Source organism: Pollachius pollachius (genome assembly GCF_949987615.1).
Source record: "Pollachius pollachius genome assembly, chromosome: 8".
In the NCBI taxonomy this organism is placed as follows: Eukaryota; Metazoa; Chordata; class Actinopteri; order Gadiformes; family Gadidae; genus Pollachius; species Pollachius pollachius.
Genome location: NC_136941.1, coordinates 13772661 through 13782713, shown reverse-complemented (window position 1 = coordinate 13782713; position 10053 = coordinate 13772661). Strand labels below are relative to the sequence as shown.

General features: G+C 41.2%; 1 protein-coding gene across 2 annotated transcripts in view; it reads right to left on the bottom strand.

Moving 5' to 3' along the window:
• Window positions 1–5828: 5828 nt before the first annotated feature.
• Window positions 5829–10053, bottom strand: part of b4galt5 (UDP-Gal:betaGlcNAc beta 1,4- galactosyltransferase, polypeptide 5) — a 35314-nt gene continuing 31089 nt past the window's right edge. The window contains exons 9-10 of one of the 2 annotated variants that reach the window (XR_013812009.1): window positions 8490–10053; window positions 5829–7057 (exon numbers count right to left, since the gene is read on the bottom strand). The exon at window positions 8490–10053 is cut by the window's right edge and continues 90 nt beyond it. Coding sequence is in view for 1 of the 2 variants with exons in the window: in XM_079740810.1 (XP_079596936.1) it covers window positions 9996–10053 (58 nt within the window). In the remaining variant the exon portion in view is untranslated. The other variant, XM_079740810.1, reaches the window with a different exon arrangement.

Genomic DNA, 10053 nt, shown 5'->3' with positions numbered 1-10053 from the left:
TGTTTGATTCGAAGTGTCTAACAGTTAATCATAGAGCCCGGGATTGTCGAAACCCTACAGAGAGTACAGTAAACCGGTTGGGAGAGTTAATGATCACATGGAGTAAGTGCTGAGCGGAAAAAAGCGGAAAGGTCAGATCTGAAAGCCATTCTAACTCACTGACAAGGAAGTTATCAATAAGCTAATGATTATGCGAAGGAAATCTTTGATGGGGGGTGAATCATTAAGGGTGTATATATAAGAGCCCTGTTTAAGATGCTATTAGTTATAGGTGTGTTAACAGCTGAGTGGCAGCTAGGGGAAGCATACCTCCTTCAGGTAAAATAATCAAGTTTATAAGACTACATACAAATAAAGTCTGGCTCAATGGGACCACGAAGCAACGATTAATTAGCTCCACCTGTGAAACTTGCAGCATTAAAGTGATGAACACATTAAGGCATAAATAGTAATAGTTCATAATCCAATAATATAATATATATTGTTCTGAAATGGGCCTGTTCTGAAATTCTGCTTAATGAATACTTTTAGTGTTGGTACTTTATTATATTTTGATGCTAATAGTTTTACACTTTTTACCTTTACAATATTTCAACAGTGTTGTTTAACTAGAAATAGTACATATTCAACCACACAGGCTATTAGTAAGTGAAATGTGCTGTGACTGTTTCGAGTTCTCTGTGCCTACCTGATTTCATATCAATTTCTGACCAATCAGGGCATCTCTACCCCGATTGGTTCAGAGAATCCATCATGCCTGTCAGTCACAGATATGCAAATGAAACATTTCTCATCTATCTCTTTACAACTCTAGAATCGTATACCGACATATGCTCTAATATAAGCAAGCTAAATGGCAATTTACGAAAATAAATAGAATATATATTACCCTACTCTTTTCAACTCAAAACAACAACAGACTGTAGTGCAGCTCATTATTGTTGAATGGTCAGCTTGGGGAAAATGGGGAGAAGGATGTTAATACAGCACGGCAGGTGGGGGGGGCGGTGTTGGAGATTGAGGGGCAGAATGGGACAAACTATCCGTCAGTATGCGGGGTGAGGGGAAGATAACAGCAGAACTGCTGAAACGACAAACAAGAAGTGGATCAGGAAGAGAAGTCATCAAAGAGAAAAAAAGATGAGCAGAGACAAAGGGTGGTGGGGGCAGGGCTGAAAGTGGGCTGAGGCAGAGATGTGGGCCGGATTTGGTTGAGGGGTGTGTGTGTGTGTGTGTGTGTGTGTGTGTGTGTGTGTGTGTGTGTGTGTGTGTGCGTGCGTGCGTGCGTGCGTGGTGATGGGGTTGTATGCGCTTGATGGCTTGCAGGGCATGCAGCCAAGTTCTTGAAGTTCGTGAAGTTCTTGGCCACGGTAGAAACATATGAAACACAACGCTGTCCGGCCCCGCCGGCCAGCGTGTCTTTGCTGTTGTGGGCGTCATCAGGCAAACGAGGTACACCTGTGCACCGATGTCCAAAAGGTCTACATGTTTTTGCCACAGCACCATTTCACTCCTTCCAGCTGAACAATTGGTCATGTGTTTTGCCTTTTACATGTATCAACCCCATACCATGTTAAGATATAATATATATATAGATATAGATATAGATTTGGTTATAGATAGATATAACCATTGAGTGACACCTGTGTTTGTTGTAGGATGAACCGGTGTTACTCATAATAAATAACTATCCTCTGATTCTACATGTCATAATTAGTGTTATGAGCAACACCTGGCAGCGTGGAAATATGTGCAAATTGTTGCGTCTCCTTCTGGAATGTTCCAACTCATTCAGACAGCTTTGTTTATTAGGTGTCATAAGGTGGCCTGCTTTGAGGGCGCAATTCAATTATATATTTTTAATATTATCTGGGATGACACAGGCTTGCCCAGCAGTTACAACCAGTTGATGTCTATTAAACCACACATATCATATAGTCCTGCTGCCACGCCCAGTCAAGACGGGGAAAATATCTGATGACCAAATAGAGCCATGGTTAAACAACATTTTTATCAAAGTAAACTGAGTTCCTTTTAATCAATCTTTGATAAAGCTTTGATACAAATAATCAACTTTAAATTTATAAATACATTTCCCTGTTTGGATTTACCAGACCAGGGATTTCAAAGCTGCTGCAGGTAAGATTTGAGAGTCGCAAAGAGGGGAATATTTTGAAGATAAACACCCCCAAAGAAACAACCCCTTCCTCCCTCCCTTCTCCCTTCCTCCCTGCTCCCTTCCTGTTAACTCCCTCCCACCGAAATGACTGCACCATTGAGAAGTGTTGCATTCATGCATTTACATTTACATTTACATTTAGGGCATTTAGCAGACGCTTTTATCCAAAGCGACTTACAATAAGTGCATTTGTTACAATAAGTACATTTGTCATAAGAAGTGAAACAATATATCGCTGTCGGTACAGTAAAGACGTTCATAGAACTAAGTGCAAGTATTACAATCGCTAGGCTAACCCATGCACTGGTAGAGGAGTGATTTGTATGTAATACCATGTGTAAACATGTCATTGAGTCAGAGAGGAGCCGGGAAATTGTCTCATACAGTGGCAGGTGCAGATAACAAATAACCCACAGATTATAGATTTTACATCCTACCTTCAGCACATTCAAAGGCTCAGTAATAGTCCAATATGCTATAGGCATGGGTAAAGGAACCAGTTATCCACTGTTTTTATACACGTGTATTAATTGGCAGAGTTGAGTAAGACAATTGTATTACAACATAGAGATATTTTCACAAATAAACAGGAGGCTGAAGAGACATTATGTATGAAAGCTTTTGGGATGGTTTCCTTCCTTCCTTCAACCCACAGTACGGTGCGGACTGCTCAGCACTCATTTTCATATAGTCATGGATGCAAACTCACTGAAAGGCAAAACCAATGTTGTTATATTTTTCAAGCATTAGTTGGTTATGATGCTTATCTTGGCCGCAGGGAGACTGGGCAAATCAGGCAGCAGAAAAAAAAGATGAGGCCTTCTTGAAATTGTGGGCTAAATCAATTGTAAACCACAATTTGTTGTTTGTTGTCAAAGCCCAGTTTAAAATTAGCGTTGTTTTTTGTTAGCTATTCAGAATCGTAACGGTTTTTGTTTTTGTAATGAAAAATGTTCAGTGGATCCCCAAAGTCGGGGACCACTGAACAAATGCTTCAAACATCACACGCACACACGCTTGAGTAAACTTGATGGATAAGAACAAAAATGGACAAACAACTTAGTGTAGGATTGAGGTTTTATATGAGGGCGTGGGAGAGCGTGCGTGCTGATACACGTGTGCACACACAGCACTGCGGTGCTGGTGGGAGCATCAAAGCCTCAGAGCACTCAGGGTTGGGGATGTCGATGAATTAATAAAAGGGTGGACACGAGAACTGTGTGAGTGTGTGTGTTTGTGTGTGTGTGTTTGTGTGCGCGCGTCTGGCGGCTAAGCGACAGTAGTGTTAGCATACCAAAGCCTTGTGTTTCACTGGCTCCATTAAGGAGCGGCGACTCCAACTGGGATTCTGCTCTGTGCCTCTGCCAAGAATCTCTCTCTTTCCGCCGCTTTCTCTCCCTCTGCCTTTCTGCACTTCCTTCCCCCTTTCCTGAACACTTGAGCACACTTACACACACGCACAAAAAAACACATTATGCACACATGGCCTAGCCAGTGCTTCATAGGCAAGAGAAGTGGAAGTATCTGCAGGGACGATTTAGAGAGCAACATATGGAATATGCAGTTCATCCTAAATTTTCGTCTGATATTAGCTTTGAATTAAATGTGTCTGCAGAGGGTTCTGTTAACCAGCTGTGATGAGTAATCGTGCCAAATGCCAAAGGGCACGGGAGGAGACCGGGGTCAGTACCTCTTCCTGTGCTCACACTCAAGCTGCTATTTCCATGGAGGAATGGAGGAACATCCCAACAAGCTGCATCTTTGTCCCAGTCACACACACACACACACACACACACACACACACACACACACACACACACACACACACACACACACGCAAACACACACACACACACACACACACACACACACACACACACACACACACACCTACACACACACACACACACACACACACACACACACACACACACACACACACACACACACACACACACACAACGATATACTCACACTACCCAGCTGTCAAATGAGCAGTCTGTGTGTCTGAATTCGATTTTCTGAAGAACTTTCGACAGAAAGAACATTCTGCAGAAGTTGTGACTTGGCGTCTATGAATAGCTGAGTGGATGTTCCCCAGCCGGCTATCATTCAGCTCGCCAGAGAGGGCTGGACAAGGAGGGCTCTGTTCGGGTTAAGTGTTTAAAAGGGGACACAGAGCTATCTGTCTACCTCTTATCTGGGCAGATGGAGCTAATACGAAGGTACAATGTGGAAGCAGTCCGAGCTAAAACACATGCGGGTGCAGTTCAACTATCTCCTAAAACATGAGCTAGAAATAGACGGCACAACACATAATGAACTCGCTGTCTTGAATCCTTCGTTTTTGATGCATTTATTTGTATGACTTTTTTGTTTGTTTATCTCCAGTAAGGCAATCGACACTGTCTACAATATAATTGCAGTATTATTCCATATTCCAATCAAACTATTTATTAATGTAACTCCTATTTCATTGTCTAGATAGAAAGTAAATCTATGACTGAAGCTTTGACAAGAAGTGAAAAGAAAAATCACATCAGCGAAAAACACTTATATCGTGGCGTTCTGTTAATGGTCACCAATTGTTAAATTGATTTCTGCATTGTGCTAATGACTTTTAATGCACTGGAAGGTCAAGTACTAATCTATATTTGGCCCTCTGAACTGCCTGTGCACTGGTGCGAATGATGCGATACCCATAGAATGGCTTTAATGCTTTTTCACCATCTCTACTTAAAAGGTATTATACCATTAACCCAGAGGTCCCTATGCTTGGTTCCTTTACACACTCTTCAGCTTCTCTCTTTTCTTCCCCTATTAACAAGATATGTTCTACGTTTTTGATATCCGTTTTCAAGCAAATGTAAAAACATTTCCTCAAAAGCCTTTATTCAGTTACATCTGCTTTGTTTGTATTTGAAATGATTAAATGATTAAATAATCCCAATGGTGTTTAGTCCTGTCTTTTCTTTTATTGTATTTTTTTATTTTTTTATTGGATCTCTTACTAGAAGTGAAAGGATCAGATATGTGTGTCTGTTTTTTATCACACACAGTCTGGATGAGCCTCCACCTTGGTCACTGTTCTGTATTCATGTTTCCACGCTACATATTTCCAACAGTGCTGCCAGAATATGCCTGCACAGAACCCTGCCAATTCAGCACAGAGGTTCAAGACAACAGTCACACAGTTAGACGTATCAGAATATAGTCTAATACATGTTATGTGCTTTTTTTTTACAATTATAATCACTCCAAATAAAATATAGCTGCAAATATGATTACATTGTTATTTTTACTTTTGGTCCAGTATTTTATGAGACTTAAGTTTTCAGTTTAAACAGAGTCAACTATTTTAACCCAGACCCTTGGGTAGCCTACATGTTTGCTCCATATGTTTGGACTGTATTCCAAACTTCACTATCACTTTTGCCCTGATTTGAGTTCAATACAGGAACACTACAAATAAATATTATCATATCTTATCATTGTCATCATTTTTAAGATAACCAAATGGGTTTGCCGGTAATATAAATTCTAAAGCTAACATTTTATTTAAATGTTTCATATTTTGTTTTATTTAAATGTATGAATGGCATGTAGCCAATGGAATGAAGTTAGCACAACAGAAGCAGATAGAAAAATATAATTTCAAGTTTTGTTTTATTGGTGTACTTTGACAATAACAATGATGTTATAAAAGAAAATCTCCATCATACAAATTTCAATAATCAAAAGATAATATGTCAATACACAGATACACATAAGGCTGACATCAAGTTTTTTTTAACAAGTGGCTTCGAATGGCTTCAATTCAAGGAGAAGGTGGCTCCTTACAATCAGAGAAGATATATTTCAACTTCAACTTCTACATTTTTCTTTTGTAAGCTTTAATGAAAAACAAAAAAATTGAAATCTATTTGTTGGTGTAGATTTTGGAGTGGGTTGTGTTGCTAGTTAGTGTGCCAGTGTTGCATTCTAAGCTTCGTAAGCATATGGTGATTTTGGCTGACATAGAATTGTTAACATCCTACAGTGCCTTACCTTTGACCCAACAGCTGTCCTTGTCAAAGAGACTTAATAAGCATGAATTAGGCTATCTCATCTGTCGATCGATAACTCACGTCCCACTCATAAGCCCTCCACGGTTACAGCATTTTTTAAGTAAGGGTTGGAGGAAGGAGGAAGGCTTCCAGAATGTTCAGACTTGTGAAGTAGTACGCTCATTAAAAAGGCTATGCGGGCTAAGCCATGATATAAAAGCATTGATGTAGCGATGCAAGCTTCACTAGCACTTGAATGGCACCAGATATACAGCCGGCCAAACCACTCCAAAGCCTTGATCGTTAAGCTAGCATCTGTGGTGATTTTTAATTCCTCTAGAACTTCTAATTTGCTACACACACAACACTATTTACAACGGTCATTGTCTCGATATGAATAACATTTTTTTCAGTTTAAATAGATTTTTTGCTTATAAAAAATAAAAAACTAGAGATAAAAACACTTAAATAAATTAACAAAGCATTAAGGCTGCCCGTCTCGTCAGGTTCCTCGCGGGGGAACCGTCATTCAGACAGGCGCAGGGTGGAGCAGGTCAGGGGGTGAGAGTATGTGGCCATTGAGCATGTCTCTGTAAGAGCAGGCATTGCCTGAGCCTGGAATGTGGCGCTTCACACAACAGTGCACCTTTTAAACTCTTTTTCATGACTCCAAAAAACAAAACAACAAAAACACAAATTAAAGGCCATTTGACATGTTGGATCACAGCAATGGCAATGGTTGACTGCTTTTCCCTGTCTGTAGATGCAGTTGACACAGGCTCTGTGTTTCACTTGCAGTGTTTGAACACCGGAAACAATTATAGTCCATACGCTGTAAAATATAAATAGGCCAGTCAGGGGGGTGTCATCACACATACGATAGTCCGTCTCTCATATTCAATTATCCTCACATGTTCATTGAATGGTAAAAAATATGAAATAATGCATAATATACGTCCACTTCAAAAAAATATGTTATTTCTAAATCAGGGACCTCCGTGTTTTTAGTGTTTCTTTTTCTGACAGGTCAGTGATCTAACGTCAAAAATCAAAAATGAAAATCAGTGCGGAAACAGAAAAAGAAAATGCTGGAATGTGACTGGTTAGGTCTTGTAGGTCAATGGGATCCACCATCTCACTCAAACACACGTGGATAGGAAAACCACCCGGCTGCCATGGTTCATGTCTCTCACTAAGCACCCTCAGCATGCTTCTCTGGGAGGCAAACTAGTGCTCCTGACTGATGAAAATCAATGAGACTGATGTGCTCCAAGCAGAACTGAGCACCCACTGCATGCAACCATACACCCAGAACCACCACACACACACAAACATGCACGCACGCGCACACACACACACACACACACACACACACACACACACACACACACACACACACACACACACACACACACACACACACACACACACACACTCTTTAGGTCAGCTAGTGGTTTATTTTCCATCCGCAAGGTGGAATTGATTTTAAGTTACAATATTGAAGGTGCTTAGTGGAGGCAGGTAACGACGGCCACTTCCTGATAACTCTCTTCCTGTGGCTTTCAAACAAAATGGTTTCCTCCGGCGATTGACTGTTCAGCAGAATAATACACAATACATCAGCATTGGGGATCCCATTCCAATTTAAATGAGAACCCTTTAACCACAACTTCCATCTCCAATCATCTCAAGACAATTGTCAATCACATTTCATTCATATGTGTAATTGAACAACATGGAACAGCACATGTGTCACTCAAACGGGAACCTCACAAATCCCAAACAAATAAACACAATGCGCTTCAGTGCATGTGTATCGTCTACCGACACACATCAAAAATCATAGCAATCACAGAACACAATCCGTACAAGATCAAATAAATACTTTGAGGTCCAGCCTCAAATTCAGTTTTTTTTTATATATTACCAGGGTAACACATCAGTTAATCTACAACCCACAGTATTCTCAAAAAGGCGATTTATGTGAAATGAAGTAGCTGTGTAATTATAAAACAGACAATGTCAAGAGAAGGGAAGAACCTTAAGTATCCATCAACACTGTCCAGAACACACACACAAACGTACGCACACACACGAGCACACACTCATATTCAAACACAAACTGGGGAGAACAACACACAACAGGGTGCTTTTGTCTCTTTGTGGTGTTCTCTAAATCGTCATACTTGTTGTAGGGCCAAAGCACACTTCCTTTACCTCTGAATGACCTCCTACAGTCTTCACTAGTCATCGATTATGCTCACCTCAGACTCGTCTCCAACGACATCAACAGTGGTTCGCTTTGGGACCTTGATGGAGACGTGTACATACATGCAAGTGTCATATAAACATAAAGGCAGCCTCTGATCAAAACGTGAGACACTCATACAGCATACGATTCCAGGGCGGGGGGGGGGGGGGGGGGGGGGGGGGAGGACGTTCCGCCAATCATGACAAGAAAATGAAATCACACTGTAAACATAAATGAGAGTGAAAGCCAGCGTGCGCGCTTCTACGTCTGATTCTCTTCAACTCTCTGTGTTTGTGTGTGTGTGTGAGGCGTTAACAACGACATTAAAAAAACAACTTATTTTCGTCCTTCAAAGGCTGACCTTCGCCGCCGACGTCCATCTACAGATCCGGCGAACAGGATCTCTCTACGTGGCTATTTGCATAACTTTCAATAACTTAAACACACAGAGGCCCGGACCCCCGCTGTGCCACCCAGAGTTGGCCGGGTGGATTGTTTGTTTAGGCGGAGGTGTGTCCGTGGGAGAGGTTTGCATACAGAGAAGGCTCTCCGTACTACTCCTGTTCTCCGGTGTGTGTGAGCGGCTGCGCTAAAGCATCTTTATATTGAGTCAGTTTCTAAGTTCTGCTGTGCGCTCTGGCAGCTTATTGCTAATACAATGAGTCTTTTGCACGCACACATATAAAAAGCCATTCCCCAAGCAGCCCAAAAAACAACAGAGGCGCCAATTTTTTGACAAACGTTGAAGCCTTTTCTGAAAATGGTGATGTGATCTGGAGTTCCTCCAAAGAAGCGGTTGATGTTCAGTATGTGTCTGTACACTATTATTATACAGTGAACTTCCTAACTAAGGAACTTTTAGGAACTGTAAAAACTCTCACTTTCATTAAATCACTTTTATATATCTCTGTCTTTATATATGTCCCTCTTCACTTAAAGATTTGGCATACATTTTGCAGAACCAGCTGCAAGAATCCACTATTGGTTTGCATGTGAATGACTTACGGGTGTAAATGCCACATGATTATACATATATATACATACATATATATATATATATATATATATGCTAAGATAAACTCAATTGAAAGCCTCAGAAACCACATCCACACAGTTGAGTCTTAGTGTGTGGACCAGATAAGTGAAGCAGCCAGCTCCTGATTCCCGGATTAAGCGCTAAATTAACCAGTCAGGGTATGAGGGGGAAGGTTGAAGGCCAAAATGGTGCGAAAGGCATGGTGGAGCCCAGGTCCACGGATGAGGGGAGTGATGGAATGTGGCACAAAGTGCCGCATTGACCCTTCTTTACTCTCCCCGTGTGACACTGCGTAACCCCCTCGGACGAAAACACACAAAGGCCGAAAACAAAAAAAAGAACAGAAAAATATTCAATTAACAAAAGAAAAGAAAAGAAAAAATAAATGAAGGTTCTTAAGCAGGGCTGCGTCTGGGAACGTAGGTTTGAAATCCCAGCAGACGGTGGTTATCGCATGGGTTTTGTCATCTGGCGGCTGGTGGCTCAGTAGTCGGCGATGGGGGCCAGGTTCCTGGTGAGGCTGACTGATATGTTGGTGTAG